The sequence below is a fragment of the Eurosta solidaginis genome, chromosome X, assembly GCF_040869045.1.
Source record: "Eurosta solidaginis isolate ZX-2024a chromosome X, ASM4086904v1, whole genome shotgun sequence".
NCBI classification, from domain to species: Eukaryota; Metazoa; Arthropoda; class Insecta; order Diptera; family Tephritidae; genus Eurosta; species Eurosta solidaginis.
In genome coordinates, this window is record NC_090324.1 from 23314509 (window position 1) to 23335303 (window position 20795).

Sequence of the window (20795 nt, forward strand, 5' to 3'; positions counted from 1 at the left end):
GGGGACTGTAGGTTCATAATGTGTATTCTGACTGGAAACAGCTTTCTGGTGTCACGTGCCTAAGACTTCAGATATTAAATGTATGTATGTATGTATGGTTTAATTTTTATTTTCTCGTAAATGGTAACAATTTCTATAGTATTACAATATGAAATAAAAATAGAAATAAGAAAATAGATAATGACATTAAATGCTCTTTCAATGAGCAGAGGAAATGCCATTTCATTCTTTTAGTATTATAAGTGCTTTTGGGGCGCATAATAATAACAAACTATAATTGCTTACAATTGAAAAGATATAAATATGTATAAGGAAAAAGTACACTATGAATATTAAAACAAAAAATTCAAGATTACAGATGTCAAGGTACTTTCATCAAATGGAAAAAGAAAAAACAACCTCGATGCTAATGGACGCAGGTACTTATATTATAGGTCTCAAAAGAATTTCAATGCCCTCATGATTGAAACCAAGTAGCCGCTGCCTCACTTCCCTCAGAAACGCTGATAGCCTTCTAATGAGTCGTATTTCCGCAGGTAGTTTATTATATAGATTACATGATACGATGGTGTAGAAGTTACGAAAAAGTGTGGTGCGAAAGCTAGGAACTTTTATTTGAGATAACGTCTTATTTCTCATATTGTAAAGGTTGTATATTGGGCTTTGCGTATACCCGCTCCTTATAAAAAAAAATGTTAAAACTTTAAAATAGTGTGAGTGCGGTACAGGAAGAATATTTAATTTTTTGAATAGCTCCATAGAGTGTGTTAAACGAGGAGCTTTACATATTCTTCGGATTAGATACTTCTGTAGGATTAAAAGCGGATGGATCTTACTAGCGTAGGCACCACCCCAACAACTGACTCCGTATTGTAATTTTGAATGGATTAGTCCATGATAAACCAATAACAATATTCTATTGGAAGTTTTCTTAAGTTATAGAAAGAACGCAGAAATATGCGATGATCAACTTAGATTTTGATCGATTATAACACCCAAATATTTGAAATTAGAAGCGACTTCGATCTCAAAACATTTACTGTCACAACTTATTTTCTCATCAAAACTGACAGTTTTGTTATTTTGAGTACAAGTAGCTGCACACAAACGATGCCGCATACATATAGAACTATGAAAAACAACCTCGTTCTTAGGTATTTGCTTCCCGCAAAGGTTGATATACATCAACTTCGTTTTGCTGCTTACCACGAGATTATGCCTTGCGAACCAAGATCTTAAAAGGTGAACATCGTGGTTAATATCAGCAAAAAGATTAAATTCATTTTTCGATCCATATGCTATGGCAAGGTCATCAGCAAAGGCTGTTACTTTACCAATAAAAGGCAAAGAGAATATTGAATTAATGTATATTAAAAATAAGATTGGTCCCAGAACCGAACCCTGTGGAACCCCTAGGGTTATAGGCCTTGGTTCACTTAGATTATTTTCAACTTTAACTCTCTGAACTCTATTCTCTAGATATGACGTATTAATAATATTACCACAAAAACCTGCGTAGCTAAGCTTGCTTATTAGAATACTATGATCAACCATATCAAATGCCTTTGTTATGTCTACAAAGAGACTCGCACAACATTTTTTATCATCAATTCACTTATAAATAAAGGAAGAAAAATCTAGAAGAGCATCTTCAGTAGAAAGCCCGGACATAAAACCAAATTTTGTAGGGCTCAAAAATTTAACTTTGTTTAAATACGACAGAACCCTATTTTTCACTGCTTTCTCAAAAATTTTTGAGATTGAAGATAAAAGAGATATGGGCCTGTAGTTATTTTTGTAATTTTTATTCCCCTTTTTAAAGAGTGGTATAACCGTAGCGCATTTTAAGTGAGCAGGAAAAACTCCGGAGGCTATACTTAAATTAAATAAATGTTTTAAAATATCAACAATGTTAAATTCTATGCTCTTTACCGTTCGATTTGATATGTTGTCATTACCATATTAATTAGAGTTACTTAGAGATTTAATTATATTAATAATCTCTGCGCCTTTAATGGCATCAAAGATAAAACTGTTATTCGGCCGAAAGAATTCGGTATGTATTGGGTTTGTATAGCAAGTGCAGGGCTTAGGATTACTGCTTAAATCGGAGGCTTTTCCTACGTTGACAAAGAAATCATTGAGTTCGTTCACATTCTCGCATTTTCTTTTAGAATTACGGTTTGTTATTCTATTTATAGCATCCCATTCTTTTTTGGAGTTGCTCTGCGCTATGAGAAAAAGGTTTTGAAAATATTTATCGCGCCTTGTACGTATTTCTTTGTTTACCCTTTTATTCAACAGACGCCCACGATTTCTTAGCTTAGTATTCTCCGGTTGCCTGTTGCTTTTTTTTCGTAACGTGTTTTTCAGCCTGATCTTTTTTAATAGAGTTTGAGTGATCCAATGTTTAAGAGTTAAAGTTGATCTTTTAGGAAAAATAGAAATACTTGAGTAGTTTATGTACATCGTAAGTGTTTCCATAATATATCGCAATTGGTAATTCGCCTCAGACTCAACTTTATAATAATCATTCCATAATAGTTTGGTTCTTTGTTTGTAGTACTACAAGTTCCTGAACAGTCCTTTGTATAATACGCACTTGGTTCGGATTCCATAAGCTTATGTACCACTCCAAGAATGCTATCCCAAGCGTTAATGATAATAGTTGTAGGAACACCCTGTTGCCGAAAATTTACAGTTGGGGGATATACTGATTCTAAAATATGTGCACTAAGTAAATATGTTTTGCTAGTTGCACATAGTTTGCAAATGACTCTCTCACATATTTTTCATATTTGCTACATTCGATAGCACTCACTAATAGTAACTGTGCAACTGAATCAAATGGACACCTGTTTTTTAAATTAGCTACTATTTTTACTGAAGTTACATCGCTCAGTTGAATAGTTCTCAAATCTACTGGTGGGAGCACAGAAGCGTTTCGCAAAAGAAATCCAACCTGCATAGACCTTAAATTATTTTTATGTTTTGTTGCGGGATATGGTCTCAAATATTTAGTTTTTTTCTGCCGTTTCTTTGTTGTAGATTCAGTTAGAACTGCATTTTTCTTGATTTTTTTTGGTACATATGTGACATTATAAATAACTCTATAATACCAATACTAATTCTATTTGTGATCAGATACTTCTGTGTTAATATTTAGTGAGTCATGATTTTCTTTCTCATCATCTTCAATTAGTTCGATGAATTTATTCATATAGGCAGGCGCAGTATTGAAGTCTGCAAAAAAATTAATAATTCTTAATACGATAGACTTACTAAACAGGCAGCTAAGAAAATCACCACCGGGGATGCGATCAATGTTTAGTGCATCTTGATTCACTTCTTCATCATCTTCAATTGAATCGTGTAAATTAGCTGGTACAACATCGAAATCTAGAAAATGATATTTAATAAAACAGACTTGTTTAAACAGCTACAAGAGTTACATATGTATTTCATATATTAATAAAACTACCTGAGCTAGCATCTGGAACAACGTCAACCGAAGGTTTCCCAAGGTTTCCCCAATTCTCGAAGGACTTGAGACCTTAGTCATTTAGATTTTCAATTAAAGAGCTGTTGGCATTTATATCAATATTACTGGAGGTTACATTACTATCACTACATTGTCAGTCCTAAATTTTGTGTTTGGACCATTTTGGCTTTAAAAAAATATCACTACCCTTTTGTTCGGGAATCTCGATTTTTAAAAATCGATCTGCATTAATTGGAAGTGTGTATTTTTCAAATGATTTGTCTTCCTTTCGGAGAAATGCGATTCAACATAACTAGAAGATCCATGCTTATATTTTGACTTGAAATGTGCGATCACCGTAAAGGAAAGTCTTTCATTAAATCACCAAGTTGTTTGGCAAATTTAGGTAAATAAAAAGCATTTACGGAGACTTTTGCAACATCAGCCTCAATACCAGCACGAAATTAAATATCTCTTATCCAGCTGACGATATCTTTTGCAGAGTCATCATCATCGTCGATATTGCTTTCATCGGGTAAGGACGAGATTGTCTTGGAAGTTTTCTCAGTGAACAATAGAGCTTCTTCAACCTCCTTCACTTTCCATTTCTCTATGTACTTTTCTTATTTTCTCCTAGAATTTATTGCACATTGATCATTCAGTTTTTGATTTTCGTATTCATCAAACTGCGGAAGAGCAACATGGGAAACTGATAAAAATACGTCTTCCAATTGCTGAAAATTCTGACAATCGACCACGAATGCCAAACATCTGATGTACAATTATTTGACAAAAGGGTGGTTATCTTTTGTAAAACACTTCCATTTACATGCAGCATGTATTAAGTGAGCTATATCAATCCTGTTGTTGTTGTTGTTATAGCAGTGCTTTGCCCCATCCAATAGGTGCCACCGATCACAAATTGTCATCAATATCCTCTAACGGGAGTCCAAAGAAACTTGCTGTTTCAGCAGGGGTGGACCATAATGTGAGGAATGTTAGAGGCGCTGGTTCCACATTTCAATTAAAGAGATGGTTGGTGTCATGTGGGGACACATTGCAAGCAGGACATACATTTAGTATGTAGGGGTTGATTCTGTATAGGTAAAAGTTTAACCTGTTACAGTATCCAGATCGAAGTTGAGCTAGACTGACTCGCGTTTCCCTGGGGAGAGTATGTTCCTCTTCCGCAAGTTTTGGGTAATGTTCTTTGGGTACTGGATTCACCGGGAAATTCCTGGCATAAAGGCACGACGCCTGTGGAGTTCACTGAGGACCTGCTTGTGTTTTTTTGCTTCATACGGCTGAGTTCTCAGGTGCCGTATTTCCTCATAATGCTTACGGAGATGACTATTTAAGCCCCTGTGCGGTGTTGGCTCATCAATCAGATGTCTGTTGGGATGCACAGGTTTCTGGGTATTCAACAGGATCTGTTTGGTTAGCATCTCATTTCTCTCCCTGATGGGGAGTATTCTCGCCTAATTATGTAGATGGTGTTCAGGGCACATAAGAAGACAGCCCGTGGCGGTTCTGAGAGCAGTATTTTGGCAGGCCTGTAGCTTCTTCCAGTGAGTAGTGTTTAGGCTTGGCGACCATATAGAGAACAGCGTGCAATCGGCTGGCCAATAGCTTTGTAAGTGGTAATGAGCCTTTCTTTGTTATTTCCCCAAGTACTGATAGCAAGGGATTTGAGGATTTTATTACGGCTCTCGATTTTCGGTACAATTGCGGCTGCATGCTCACCAAAATGTAGATCCTGATCAAACGTCAAACCCAAGATTTTGGGGTGTAGGACAGTCGGCAGCGTAGTGCCATCGACGTGGATGTTCAAAATGGTCGACATTTGGGACGACCATGTTGTAAATAAGGTCGCGGAGGAGTTAGTCGGTGATAAAGCCAGGTTTCGCTAGGCGAAAAACTGGAGAGATCATGGAGTTAGCCGTTTATTCTGTTGCAAAGCTCGTCGATCTGTGGGCCTGGGCCTGTGGCCATTATTGTGCAGTCATCGGCGTAGGAAACGATAGTAACTCCTTCTGGTGGCGAAAGTAGCTTTAATATATATATTAATATGTAATTTGTGGTCCCCGTTTAAGATATGAGGGAAGGGTAGAACCTTACAAGTCTTGCAGTAACGTGCCATGGTTGACCGTATCAAAAGCTTTTGATAGGTCTAGTGCAACGAGTACTGTCCTATTGTGGGGGTTTTGATTTAAACCGTAATTTATCGGGGTGCTAATGGCATTTAGCGCGGTGGTGGTGCTATGGAGTTTTCTAAAACCATGCTGATGACAGGCTAGCTGCAAATTTGCTTTGAAGTATTTATATTTATATTTATTTAACATAGTGGTTGTATCTGTAAGCCAAAGTCTTTTTAAGTGCATCAGCAAATTTGAAAAAACAAAATAAATAATTTTAAATTGAGGTTGTTATAACAACTTTAATACTTAACCTAGAGTACGCGTTTAATAAGAATAAGAAAGTGCTTAAGTTTATTCAGAAAGAAAGAATAGAATATAGATGATATTATATTGTAACCACATTAATCACACTGAATTGAAGTAACTATGAATTAGCTTCTTGTAGTTGCTCCTACCCATATCAGCCTTGAGAGAATCAGGAATAGAGTTCCAGAGTCTTACAGCATTAAAAAAAACAGCCTCGATGAGGAAAAATATAAATATCGTCATATTATTAGCTTTTGGTGACTAGAAGACTTGGAAAATTTTAGTTTTTCATAAAGATAATTCGGAGTTTTGAATTCAATAATTTTGAACATAAATATACAGTTTCGTGCAGCAATATAATCAAAAGTACTGCATCCTAGAACTTTGCATCTCCATGTGGAGATGTGGTCATACTTTTTAAGGCCATAGACATAACGCGTTATATTATTAAATGCAACATCAATTTTATGGCTCGAAGCAGAATCTAATTGACTTTAGTCAAGCTCAGAGTATGTTATGTGTGCCACAATCAATTGTATAGCTAACTTTTTTCTGGTCTCCAAAGGTGTAAAAGAAGCAAAGGCTCTTAAACGACGCAAAATAGAATAAACATTACCTAGAATTTTATTAACGTGGTCAATACAGGTCAACTTGGAGTTTATCTTAAAACCCAAATTTCGAATCTTTTCAGTAAACGAGATGGCACTATTTCCAACAAAGAGCTTTGGAGTATCTTCAACATGTACAACGCTACTACTTATGGGCAACACATATGACCTTTCAGTATTTAAGCATAGACAGTTTTCACAAGCTCATTTCCGGATTGCAGACAAGCCACTATTTATTTTATAACATAAATCTTCGACAAGGCAGGCACGACTAGATAGGTATAACTGAATATCATCAGCATATGCGTGGTCATTTACGTGTTGACACTCTGAGAAAACATCATTGACAAAAAGACTAAACAGAAGAGGGCCAAGCACAGAGCCTTGTGGCACACCAGAAGGGACAAGCCGAGATTTGGATGCAGAGTTTTTGCAAACTACCTTCTGGGTTCTTCCCTCCAGGTAACTGGCCATAAGCTGAGCAGATTTAATAGAGAACCTGATATAGAATTCGAGTTTTTTGCAAAGGAGGTTGTGCTGCACTGAGTAAAAGGCCTTAGAAAAGTCAAGGAGGCACAGAAGGGTTAAGTCACTATTATCAAAACTAGTTCTTATGTCGTCAAATATTTTGATCATTGCAGTAGAGCAACTGTGCTTGGGTTTGAACCCAGATTGCAGTGGACTCAACAGGTTGTTCTCCTTAACATAAGCCGAGATTTGACCCGCTATCAAGGACTCACACACTTTAGCAAACGCAGCTAAAATGCTAATTGGCCTATAATTGCAAAGTTCAATACCAATATGTGTTTTTTGGTGACAGGAATAATTAACGCCTTCTTCCACTCCACAGGGAAACAAGAAGTTGTGAAGCAATGATTAATAATATACGTGAGAGTTCCTAAAATGAATAGCAGAACGAGTTTGATGAACTTTAAGAAGATCCCATCCTCCCCAAATTTGATGTCCATAATTGTTTTACAAACCTCTTGCTGATGCTTTAAATTAAAATTTATTCACTGGCTCAAAACGACTTATAATGTTCAGAGGTATATGACTGTCCCGACACTCACTTGACCTAATAAAATAATCATTTAGGATATCTGGGTCGACTTGACAATCCTTTTGACACTTCCCATATATGTTAAGATTCCTCAAGTTTCGCCATAAATCGGAAGTGACGGGTTTAATTTATAATTGTAATAAAAAGGTTCAACAGTAGAAAAAAATCCCAAATAGGATGAGAGTGCGATTTTGTCTGCAGTTAGTGCTACGCTACGGGAGTTAGAGGAGAAGTTACAGCAACAATCGGAAAAGCTGCATTCTATATTTGACAGCCTATCAGATAAAAAAAACTGAGCTGGAGAACGAGTTAATAAAGAGAATTGACTGTAAGGTTGCTGCTTTGGTTACTAAAGTCAAAGAATCAGAGCAGCGAATAGTGACATTGGAAGCCGAAGCGAATGGCCTCAAAACAGATTTTCAACAATTAAAGAGCGAATTGAAGAGTGTAAAAGAAGAGAAGCGTACTTATGAGTTTGCCGCTGATGCTGTAATTTTTGGAGTGCCGTATGCTGAAGGGGAATACTTGAAGAGTATTTTCAATCAAGTCTGCATCTCTATTGACTTCCACTCCCCTCAGATTTGTGATATTTTCCGCACTGCTCGTTCTGGGAACAGAGAAAATAGTGCTGTGATAGTTAAATTTCAACGGCCGTATGATCGCAAACGAACGCTGCGCGCTTTTGGTGAGCATCACAAAAAAAACGAAATCACCAATATCTTTGGAAGTTGCTGGTCTTGACGGCTTCTTTCGTATATTTGAGAGTCTGTCATTAGTCAATAGAAAAATATTTCAAACGGCGGTGCGGCTGAGAAGAGAAGGTAAAATAAAGTCAACCTTCACATTAAGAGGCGAAATATACGTTCGACCAAAAAATGGCTCCCAGCTTGTCAAAATTTCGGCACTTGAGGAGCTGCATTGTTTCTAAAAGATTTATAATGCTGGTGTGTAGTTATTCTATAAGTTTATTTATGTATTTTTATTTTCCTCCCTTTCAATTTATGCTCTCTTCAGATTTAAATGTAAAGATGGCCCATTTGAGTAGCGTATGTAATGTAAACATTTTATTTCCTTCTAATTGTCTAATAGTTGTCTTGGGCTCTGTGTTTGTTTAAATTTATGTCTCATAGCATTGGCGCATGTGGTGCTGTTGATAACAGCCTTGTTATGATAAATTTACTCTGCCAGCAACACAAAGGAGTTAACATAGCTCATTTCATTGTCAGAAGCTTAAATAATGAAAAAATGGACATTGCAAGGTTTCTCTTTGAGACATCTGCAGTTGATGTCATTTGTGTGACTGAAACCTGGTTTCACATGAAATAGATGACATTCACTTGACAATCAATAACTGTAGATTATTTCGCAATGATAGAATGGATAAAAAGGAGGTGGTGTAGCAATATTTGTAAAATAATATTCAGTCTAAAGTGGTATTGAGATCTGAAAGCCCAGGGGTGGAGTACTTATTTCTTGAGTTTTTGTGATAATCGTGTTAAAATATTAGTAGCGTGCGCATACAACCCCCATAGATCTACAAATCTTGACATCCTCTTTTCATCCTTGGTCACTTATATAGTTGACTATGATTACCTGTTTGTAAGTGGAGACCTAAATGTTAATCTTCTTTTTCGTGAGTGTTTCAGAGATGGATTGTGCAATAATGTTGCCGCAGGAGGCCTGTCTTTTGTTAATACTAATGTACCTACAAGATACGCTAAAAATTGTTCTCCTAGTCTACTAGATTATTTTATTATCTCCGTCCCTGAAATTGTTTTAAACTTTGACGAAATATCCTTTTTATCACCATGACCTTATTTTTTGTACTCAAGATCTTAAGTTTGACCGTGATAATAAGTTAGGTAGTACCCATACCTTTAGAGATTACAGCTTACTTGACAATAATGCTTTATTTTATGATCTGTCTTGTATTGACTGGAGTGAATGTTGGTATTTGTCTACTGTTAATAAAAACTCACTTTCCTTAATAGCAAAATATTGGAGGCCTATGACAAGCACATTCCTTTTCGAACTCGAAAAGTAAAATCTCAATCATGTCCATGGTTCAATAGTAAAGTACTGGTTGCTATTAAAGTTCGTAATAAAGCGTAAATTGACCTGTGCGTACCTCAAACTCTGTGGATGTTTCGTCTTGCTTATCCGCTCGTTATCCATCTGTTATTTTTGAGTTTTGTACGGCGTCGGAACCTGAAGTCATAAAGTGCATATATAAAATTGGAACCAATGCAATTGGGTTGGATGGAATTGTGTTTAAATTCGTCAAAATAATTTTGTCATATATAATAAACACCATAAGTCACATCATCAACTATACCATTACGAGCTTATGCTGTCCTGAAATGTTGAAAGTAGCTAAGGTTTGACCCTGCCCCAAAAATAATAAAACAAACTCTCCGGAAGATTTTAGGCCTATAAATATTTTACCAGTGCTATCTAAAGTGTTTGAAAGCCTATTAGCTGAACAGATCAGCTCGCATGTTACGGGACACAACTTACTTTCGCCAAATAAGTCAGGTTTTAGAGCTAAACACAGCTGTTCAACAGCTTAGATAAAAATACTTGATGGCAAACGTGTATCATTTGATAAAGGCCACTTTACCCTTCTGTGTCTGCTTGACTTTTCGAAAGCATTTGACTCAGTCAACCACACACTACTATGTCAAAAGCTACAGCATTATTTTGGTTTTGGCAGTAACGATCGGAGGTTAATGGAAAGTTACTTGTCTGACAGGTATCGGTTTGTCAGTAATGGATCAGATGTATCGGAGCCAAAGAAAGTGGTGACTGGCGTTCCGAAAGGGTCCATACTTGGTCCATTGCTTTTCAGTCTTTTTCTGAATGATGCGTTTTATGTCTGCGACTTTGTAAGTTTGCATGCATATGCTGATGATATTCAGCTTTATTTATCCGATGGTTTTAGCAATATGCAAGTTAACACGCTGGTGCCCCCCATATGTTGGATTCCCACAAGCTGAAGTTTTCACGTGCAGCTGTGTCAGCATAATCATTCTTCCCACAATCCCATAGCCACCTGCCGCTGTGTCAGTATAATCATTCTTCCCACAGTCCCATGGGCCACCTGCAGCTGTGTCAGCATAATTATTCTTCCCACGTTTGATGGGCCACATGCAGCTGCGCTAGTATAATTATTATAAGCAGCATAATTGCAAACCCGCTTCAAGGGCAAGTGCATTTCATCATATCGCTCAATGACAATATTGCGCAACGTTATCAAATCTATGGGAACCACGTCAGTACCTATGCACATTGCAGCAGAGTCAGCATATTTCTATTTCACAATGTTGTGAGACTTTTGCATTGCACATGCCAGCCAAGTAAGACATACTCACACCCAGACGTCGCATATGTCTAGCTACAGAATGTAGCTGCACGAAATTTTATAAAAGGGGCAGCATTCCACGCAGAGGGAAGTTGCGTCGGGGCTTTCATACTAACCGCAATCGTACTTAATTTTAGAATACTGAATAAAGTGTTAAATCTTAAATCTAAAAAAGCTTCTTTTCTTATTAAGTATCCAGGGCAAGTTGGCCCTTTAATTTTTTTTTAGTGTAAGGATCACAGATCCTTTAAGTTGCATGATCTCTGCCTTAAAATAAATAACGATTTATCTGCTATTTTATGTTGGGCGAATAAAAATGGACTTTATCTAAACGCAGCTAAATCATATGTTTTGCCCATTGCCAGAAAAAGTATCGCAAATCTTACAATACCTGACCTAAGTATTGGGACCGCTACGGTGAAGACCGTTAGTAAAATTAGAAACCTTGGTGTTATAATGAACACTAGTCTTACTGAGACTGATCGTGTCAACTCCGGGGTAGGAAAGATGTATGGCACTCTGCGCAGTTTGCGACAGTCCGCGCCTTTTACGCCATTACATATCAAAATAAAATTTGCCATCCAAATCGTTATACCCCTTATTACATACTCGGAGCTGATCTACAATAAGCTCGACTCAAGATCTACCCATAAAATGGAGGTTACCTTAATTACGTCACTCGGTACGTATATGGCTTACATAAGTTTGAACATATATCCGCTTGGAGATTTAGACTTCTGGGCTGTAACCTGTCTGATTATCAGAAAGCAAGGAGTTGCATTTTCTGTTTCGCCTGATCCTAACAAAAACACCGGCATACTTGTATAATAAAATCGTATTTAATAGGTCTCTCCGCTCATGCACTCTATCCGTGCCTACTTTTAATTATGCACCTTCGACTAGGCTGTTCTTTGTCAACACCGCGCGCCTCTGGAATTCAATCCCTGCTTCTGTGAGAAACTCTTTAGACCAAAACAACTATAGACGTATTTTTTACAGGTACTTTTCTAATCTTGAAACTTAAATTGGCTATATAAAATAATTTCAAACTACTTCTCTATACTTCTTCTATACTACTTTCTTATACTCGTTTTTTTTTATATTTTTTTATCTGTTCATTTATGTAGCTTAAATTAACGTTTTGGCATAATTTGCTTCATATACAAATTTATAATTCAATTGTAATACCTGGTTGTTGTACTCATAAAAGATTTCATTATCTTAATGTACTAATGTGATTAAATAAATACAATACAATACAATACATCTGGTTGGATTTTCTTATGATGACGGTGGCTTAGTTTCGGGAGATTTTATATATAGACCAAGCAGACTTAGTTTGTCTCCTCTTCCATTTCGCGTAAAGTCTATTTCGTTCCCTTATAGCAGACCTGACTTTAAAAGTATACCAATGAACAGCATTGACATCAGCCCGAGGACTACGTAAAGGGAAGTTTGCCGTCCACAGTAAGAATAAACCAACACAACGTCCAATCAACATTGCACAAATCAACAAACAAAGCATCCACATTAACAAGCCCTAAGATCACGAAAAACAGTGGTTGACACTGTTAAAGGACGATCGAACGTAATATCTAGTGAACAAAAATTAAATCATGGTCAGAAATAAAGTTGATTTGGTCAAATTTTGTAGCATGATCACGACTTGACGTAATAATCAGGTTCAATAAACTTGGAGTCGAATTATCTGCATATCGTGTTGGTACATGTTTGTTGACTATAACAAGGCCAGCAGTTGAAATATGGTCAAGTAATTTATTTACATGTAAGTCATTTAAGAGTAAATTAACATTGAAGTCACCACAAATAACAAGACGCTCGTAGTCTATTAAAAACGTAGATAACTCAGCAAGAAAGGAATCTAACAAATAACATCTATCTGGGTTATATATACAGGATACTAGCACTTTATTTATGTTATCAGATATTTCAGCTATAATAAACTCTCTGTCACTATTTTTAGACTCTGATAACATATTAATCTTTAAGGTGGCCTTGCAATATATTGCAACCCCTCCTCCCCTTCTAGCTAATCGATCTACATGTGTCATTCTATAGTTAGGGATACTGTAGTAAGCATCAGATAAGTCAGAGGAAAACCAGGTTTCTGAGACACTGATAACATCAACATCTGATTCCGAAAATATATCCCTAACATAATCCAATTTGTCACCAATCATACTTCAAGCAGTAAAGTGCAATACGCTAAGTCCAGCCGATTGCTTGTATAAAATATTTATTAAATTCTTGTGGCAATCGCTAAAGCTAAAGGCAGATTTCTCACAGGGGCTTAAAACCATATGTTGGAGAAGGAAACAATACAAAAATGCTAAATGCACAAAAACTGCAACACATATGTAATTGCATGCAATCACGTGTTACATTATATAGGAACCAAGAGAAAGTTGAAAAGATACAATTAAAAAATAATAATTAATATTTAGTTTGAAACTCATAGTAAGAAAAATCGATAGGTATAGAATTAAGGGAGTAAGGCAAAAAAAGAAAACTATAGCGAAGTTAACATATTTGAAATACATATACAAAAAACAATACATTGCTAAAACCAACATACGTAAATAATACGTTACGACTACATCAGCGCTTCTCTTCCAATAATTGCATTGACTTCAGCTTTGCTATTTACCAGCAAGAGAGAGTTTGAAGGCATGCGCTAAATATTTTAAACCCTCTTTCCCTAGGCTTGTAAGCATCGGCATGGCTATGTCGTCTGGGCCCACTGCTTTGGATGGTTTGGCATGACCTATGGCATCCTCAACCTCTTTGGCGGTGATGGTAATTGGAGACGCGCTGAATTTATGTTTATGTACGTGTCTGTTGGCCCTCCGTCTATCTTTGTCGACCGTAGAATGCATTATAAATTGTCGGCAGAAAGCGCTCCGCATTTTTCCGCATCCGTCAGCATTTTATCGCGAAAGGCGATGGAAATTTTTTCATTCTGCTTAGACGGATTCGATAGGAACTTAACGGTGGACCAAAGCTTACCTACACCGGAAGAGAGGTTACAACCTCTTAGGTGCTCCTCCCATTTCGCCCGCTTGTGTTCATCCACAAGCAATCTTATGCGTTGGATTATATCCCTTATTTGGGGGTCGCCGGGATCGAGCTGTCTTATAAGGTCACGTTCTCTCGCTAAATTTGCGGCCTCCGCCCGAAAGTTAGGCCGAATTTCGGGAATTCTACCGGCGGGAATGAAGCGAGCCGAGGCAGATTCAATGATCTTGCGGAAAGCACGCTCCCCTTGGCGAGCATCAATAGGGATAGGGAGGGCAGGAAAGCGGTTTTCTGTAAAGGATTTGTACTCGCCCCACTTTCCTTTTTTAAAGTTTATGAAGGTGCGTTTTTCTGTGACGATGAAGTCGGCGGTACGCTCGAGCGAAATAAGTATAGGCAGGTGGTCGGAAGCCAATCTTACCATCGGCTGTCAGTTGACGCAGTTTACGAGTCCTGCGCTCACCCGCGAACTGTGAAAGCTTCTACCATACGTCTGGGGGCGTCTCCGTTTATTGAGCAGAACGCCGTTTCTTCTATTTCATCCGCCAACATCTCACCCCTACTGTCTGCCTGCAAGTTTGAATGCCATAAATCGTGATGGGCATTGAAATTGCCTAAGATAATGAGAGTATTGCCAGTGAGTAAGGCACTGATATTGGGGTGGTATCCACTGGGGCAACAGGTGGCAGGAGGGATGTAGATGTTGATGAGTTCTAGGTTTGCATCGCCTGACCGGACAGATAAGAATTGACGTTCTAAGGATCTATCCCTGTGGCCGATGTCGGGATCAAATATATGATATTGCACAGATTGGTGTAGGATAAACGCAAGGCCACCTCCATTTCCCCCCTTGCTATCTTTTCTGTGGACTTTATACCCAGAACAAGTCTGTTTTTTTTTCGTGTTAAAACAATGTGTTACATGGTTTTATTTTATAAATAATTACAAATATTGATAATTTTACATTTACTTCATATTTAGTTTAGAAACTAGCATACCTGCACTTTCGTCATCGAATCTTGGTACCAGCATCAAAATGGGCGTTTTCTTACTTACTTACTTAATTGGCGTTTAACCGTCTAAACGGTTATGGCCACCAAACAAGGCACGCCAGTCGCTCTTTCGCTCCGCCAACCAGCGCGAATTGGTTACACCAAGGGAGTTTACATCGTTTTCCATCTGGTCCTTCCAACGGAGTGGGGGCCGCCGTCTACCTCTGCTTCCATAGGCGGGTTCCGATAGAAACACTTTCTTGGCCGGAGCATCATCTTTCATTCGAATAACATGGCCTAGCCAGCGCAGTCGCTGCGTTTTAATTCGCTGGACTATATTGATGTCTGCGTATAGCTCGTACAGCTCATCATTAAATCTTCTTCGGTACTCGCCATCGCCAACGCGTAGACGTCCATAAATATTTCGAAGAAATTTTCTCTCGAACACTCCCAAAGCCGCTTCATCTGCTGTTGTCATGGTCCATGCTTCTGATCGATATAGCAGGACGGGTACGATAAGTGACTTGTAGAGTATGATTTTCGTTCGCTGAGAGAGGACTTTACTTTTCAATTGCCTACCTAGTCCAAAGTAACATTTATGTGGGAGTGACAGACGGACGTAGAACAAGAAGTGGACGCAGCTTAAACACAGTGACAGCAACGTAAAGGAATACAACTCTGTAACGAAAAGAGACGGACAGGATTATTGGAGATATGGGAGGACGAAAGATCGACTGACGATGACCACGTTGTGAGAAGACAGCAACAGAACGAACGAACAGTTGACACTTTGGCACCAACCAGAACGCAGCTCATACAGTTATACTTCAATCAAATACGTGTGTAATATGTAATATATACATAAATCTTTAATAAAGATATATGAACTACATTAAACCAAACCGCGTATTAAACAAATCCACATTTTGGGGGCTCGCCCGGAATAAGCCAACTGAAGAAAAAATCATCTGCGTCTCAGGCAAGCAGAGCTAAAGCAAGCGAAAAAGTAGTGACTGCGTGCGAAATAGACAAAACTGCAACAATCAAAGAAGAGTGACGTCTGCGTTTGAAGTCAGCAGAGTTGAGCTAACGAAAAGAAAATTCGCGGTTGCATAACCAATTTAAGGTAACCAAATTCATAAAATCCGGAAAAATTGTCATTTGCGTTAGTTGCACCAACAAAAATGCGCATTTGTGACCAAAGGTGACACGATTTTTTTTCACCGTTACATATATGCCCACATACATCGAAATATATGTATTTGTAAGAACACATGAAATCAACGGAGGTATGCAAGCACAGTTACGAATAATAACCGCATGAACGCCAGCAGTTCAGAACCTCAGCGGCGTCAACAAAAACGCAGTTCTGCTTTAGCAACGACGCACTCAAACAACAGAACAGAGCAGCAACTTCGTCATCATACAAGTTGTCACTCAAAAAGTATTGGTATACCAGCTACAAAAGCTAACGCATATAATTCGAATGGCACAACTGCTGTAGCAATGACGTCATCATACAAGTTGTTACGAGCAAACTTTATTGGTATACATACGAATTTTTGTCACGAAGCGAGCGTACAAATACATATCTTAATTTGGTACGAGCGGAGCGCTCACAGCAACAACTTCGTCATCATACAAGTTTTTATGAACATAGCTTAATCGTAGACGGCAGGGTAGACAAACCCACCACCATTGCGACTAAAACGTTCACTTCAACAGCGAAATTGGTAGAAGCAGAGAAAAATTTCATACATACGTTAGCGGCAGCAGCAGGTGTATACCAGTTAGGAGAGTTGGAAGCAAGCAGCAATAAGGCGAAGCGAAACAAACGACAAGTTAAAGTTGAGTCGAATAAGAAGAAGACGAAAATTCCTCAAGTGAAGGAAAGGCGAAGGTGATTTAAGGTAGAAATAACGCGATAGGAAGGTAAAGAAGTTAAATAGTAAAGAAGAATAAAGAAATTATATTGAGAAGCAAAATAAAAGCTCAGTATAGAAGTTGAGAGAAATTTGTAAAGAAGATAGTGCAGTGTTGGAAGTCAAAAAAAAAAACAAAATTCTAATTAGAAGTTGACAGCGTAGCTAAAGCAGTAGGGGAGAGTGGGGTACCTTCGGCTTTGGGGTACATTCGGCAATTGCGTTTTCCGTATGAAGGAATTATCTGACATGACCATTAGGTAGCAAAAATATACCCACCACTAATAAAAATTATCGATTTGATGTCTCACATCTCTCTTTTAGCATTGTCAAAAGTTACACGTGTTTTTGTGTTTTCGGAAGTGTTGATGGTGTTTTCTTGTGGTAAGTGAAAAAGTGTTGAAGTTTTTGTTGGTCTTTTTTTTTTTACAAAATTCAATAAAATGGAATGGTAAGAATGTAAGTTTCAAGAAAAAGTGTTGTTTAGTGATGAAAAAAGACAACCGTTGAAAAAAAATAGGGAAAAGTAAAAAGTGATGGTTCGGGGTAGATTCGGCAATTTTTGTTGGGGCACATTCGGCGAACATATATTCATGCCGAATGTGCCCCGGACAGAAATACAGGATCGCCGAATGTACGCCTCATAGTTTTAAACAAACTTTTTTCTTGTTTATATATTTATCTAGGCAAGTATTTTAAAATGGTCCGAAATTATAAACGTAAAACACAATCAAACGTTGACGAAAGCAAGATGAAAAAAGCAATTGCCGATGTTTTAAACGGTGTAGAAACCCCGACGTCTGCCAGTAAAAAGTATAATTTAAAACGACAAACCATTGAGTCCCGAGTAAAAAAACATGGTCACAAGAATGTAGATGCTATTTACCAGTCAAAGTTTACGTGGAAACAAGTTTTTACTATAAAAGAAGAAGCTGAGCTAGTAGATTATGTTAAGAAGTGTTGCTACTATCAGTATGGGTTATCATATAAAAATTTTCAGAAGTTGGCATACCAATACGCTGTCGCTAACGGCAAGGAATTTCCTGAAAACTGGAATGTAAATAACGAAGCTGGGATAGACTGGTTACATAGTTTTATGAAACGGAATCCGAGCCTATCTCTTCGTAAGCCAGAGAAAACTAGTTTAGCAAGACTAACAGGTTTTTCGAAAAAAGCTGTCGATGAGTTTTATTCAAATTTAAGAAATCTTTATGAGAAATATTCATTTCAATCAAATGATATATATAATTTAGACGAAACTGGTATTACCACGGTCGTTGAGTCGCCAAAGGTTTGTGAATTAATTAACGGTTTTATTGTTATAGTTTTAACAAATCCGATATGCTTTTCAGATAATTGCACCGAAGGGCCAACGACAAGTTGGACAAGCTGTTTCTGCTGAGAGAGGCAGTTTGGTATCCCTTGTAGGAATAATCAACGCCAGCGGAAATCGGCTTCCACCAGCTTTCGTTTTCCCACGCGTACGCTATAATCCCCAATTTTTGAATGGATGTGTTACGGGATCCCTAGGGTTAGTCAGTAAAAGTGGTTGGATGATGTCAGAATTGTTTATAGACGTTCTTAAACACATTCAAAATAACACAAAATGTTCTAAGGAGAATCCGATTCTTTTGCTTCTTGACAACCATTCATCTCACTGCAGCATTAACAGCATTAATTATTCAAGGGAGAATGGAATACATCTTTTGTCGTTTCCCCCACATACCTCGCACCGTCTTCAACCACTTGATGTATCAGTTTACGGACCATTTAAAAAATTTGTTCAGACATCTTTCTATGATTTTATGACAAACAATCCAGGAAAGAGAATAACAATATACGAAGTTGCACAGCTAACTAATTTACCATTCCAAAGAGCATTTAAGTCAGAAAACATCATTAGTGGTTTCCAATCAACGGGAATATATCCGTTCAATTCACAAAATTTTAGTGAAGATGATTTCTGTTTGGCAGCTGAAACTAATGAGGATGCTTTGACTGAACCTGTTCCACTTCAGCCTGATAATATTGTAAATACGAGTATAACCGACCCACTTGAGCCTAATAATAGTACCAATGTACCTGTTTCCCTAACACCAGAACAAATTCGTCCGATTTCACGTTTGAATGCTTCTAAAATTACTGCTAAAACTGGATGCTCTCGAATTTTAACTAGTTCTTGCGAGAAAAAGAGGCTGGAAGAAAAAGCGGCTGGAATAAACACTCAGTCAGCAAAAAGAAACATTCAGTTTTCAGGTAAAGAGAATATTCCCAAGAACAAAAGTAAAAAAAATAAAAGGAAAAAAGTTCAGCCGAAGACTAGAAAACATAAAAGTTTGGTGAGAATGCAAATAGATTCCTCAGACGAAAGTAATATGAGTGTTGAATACGCAGATACTGACCAGTCAGTTGGATCATTTGTTGATGGCGAAGAAACGTCTGAAGCGGTAAATTTTTCAAGTCATGAATTTACTGATGACTTCGAACTGAATGTCGGAGATTTCGTTCTTACCCTTCCTGCTCAAACCTGTAAAAAAAAAGTTTATTATGTTGCTGAAATCATTGAGACTTTAAGTGAATGTACATTCACTGCAAGCTTTCTTAGGAAACTTGATGTTCTACAACCTATATTTGTCAAGCCCGAGAACAAGGACATATCATTGGTTTTAAAAAGCGAAATTTTATTTAAACTTCCGAACCCTGTGAATCCTGCTTCAACATCACGTTGTCGCACTAAATATATATTTGAAACCGATCTAGGTGGTTTCAATATCAAATAACTTTGTATCATTTCAAGCCAAGGACGCGGCATTTTTAACTACAATACCATGAAATACGTTTTTTGTTTATGCCTGTATATGAAATATAAATAAAACCTAATACCAAACGACTTTTTATTTGATAACTATACTCCACAACATGAACGACGAAGGTGCCCCGGCAATTGCCGGAGCTACCCCGGCATGGGGCACATTCAGCAAATTTGCCGTTTTTCATATAACTTAATATAAATTAGTCTCCGCTAAAATTTCACGAAATGGCTTCACATTATATTATTTTTAAATAATGAGAGATTAGTTTAAGGTTATATAAGTTGCGGTTCGTTGGATATTTTCTGAGATATGGAGGTTCAAAAAAAAAGTGCCGAAGGTACCCCACTCTCCCCTACATATGCTGCAAATATAATTGCAATCCGTGTATTTATGTGTATTTATCTTGCGTGAACGTTTTGAGAGTAAAACCTTTTGGTTCTTATGCACATATGTATGTACAGATGTAATGCGAAATTGAAGCCGTAAAATCTTATTGAAGTAGGTACGCCAATAAACAATTGCATATAAGCATACCAATTAGAAGCATAAAATAAAAAACGAACGACTGTGGAAGGTAATTTCTAACTAGAAATGTGTTATCAAAAGATGTCTATGCTTTAATTGATGTTCGAATCGATTAATTTTGCTTCATAAAATACGATTTAAACTGTAAAAGATCTCAGGTGTAATTAAATTTCTACCGTATGTTCATTTATGTGTAATTAGTCGATCATTTAAATTTTATTCACGACATTGTACGTTGCTTATATATCGTTTTATATGTTTGAAAAGACTGTCAATGGTAGCAGAGTAAAATTACTTTAATCTTTAATTACATTCAACAATAGAAAACTACTATAATTATACGCCTGCAAGAAACATTTTTAAATCAATACATTTATATTTAAGGCTTAAAAGTAATATATAAGTATATAGTGACTCTAAAAGAAAGATTAAGAGAACTAGGGTTAGGAGTGGTTGGACGCAAACACGAACTTAGGGAAAGACTACTCCAACATTTAGGCCTGATTGATGATGGGGACGACGAAGTTGAAGATGGTGATTCCCAGCCGAATCA

General features: G+C 37.3%; 2 protein-coding genes across 7 annotated transcripts in view; both read left to right on the forward strand.

Moving 5' to 3' along the window:
* The window catches only part of unc-13, a 4182017-nt gene that overhangs the window by 3282911 nt on the left and 878311 nt on the right, over window positions 1-20795 (forward strand). The window lies entirely within an intron of this gene.
* Window positions 17255-19778, forward strand: LOC137234218 (uncharacterized). The gene is made up of 3 exons (XM_067757841.1): window positions 17255-17288; window positions 17591-18195; window positions 18257-19778. The coding sequence occupies exons 1-3, from the start codon at window positions 17273-17275 to the stop codon at window positions 19682-19684; spliced, it is 2049 nt and encodes a 682-aa protein (XP_067613942.1). The 5' UTR covers window positions 17255-17272; the 3' UTR covers window positions 19685-19778.

Bases quoted from the DNA above. Each gene is read 5' to 3' on its own strand.
- LOC137234218 (XM_067757841.1), top strand. The intron at 18,196-18,256 runs GTTTGTGAATTA...TATGCTTTTCAG, and splicing joins CGGTCGTTGAGTCGCCAAAG to ATAATTGCACCGAAGGGCCA.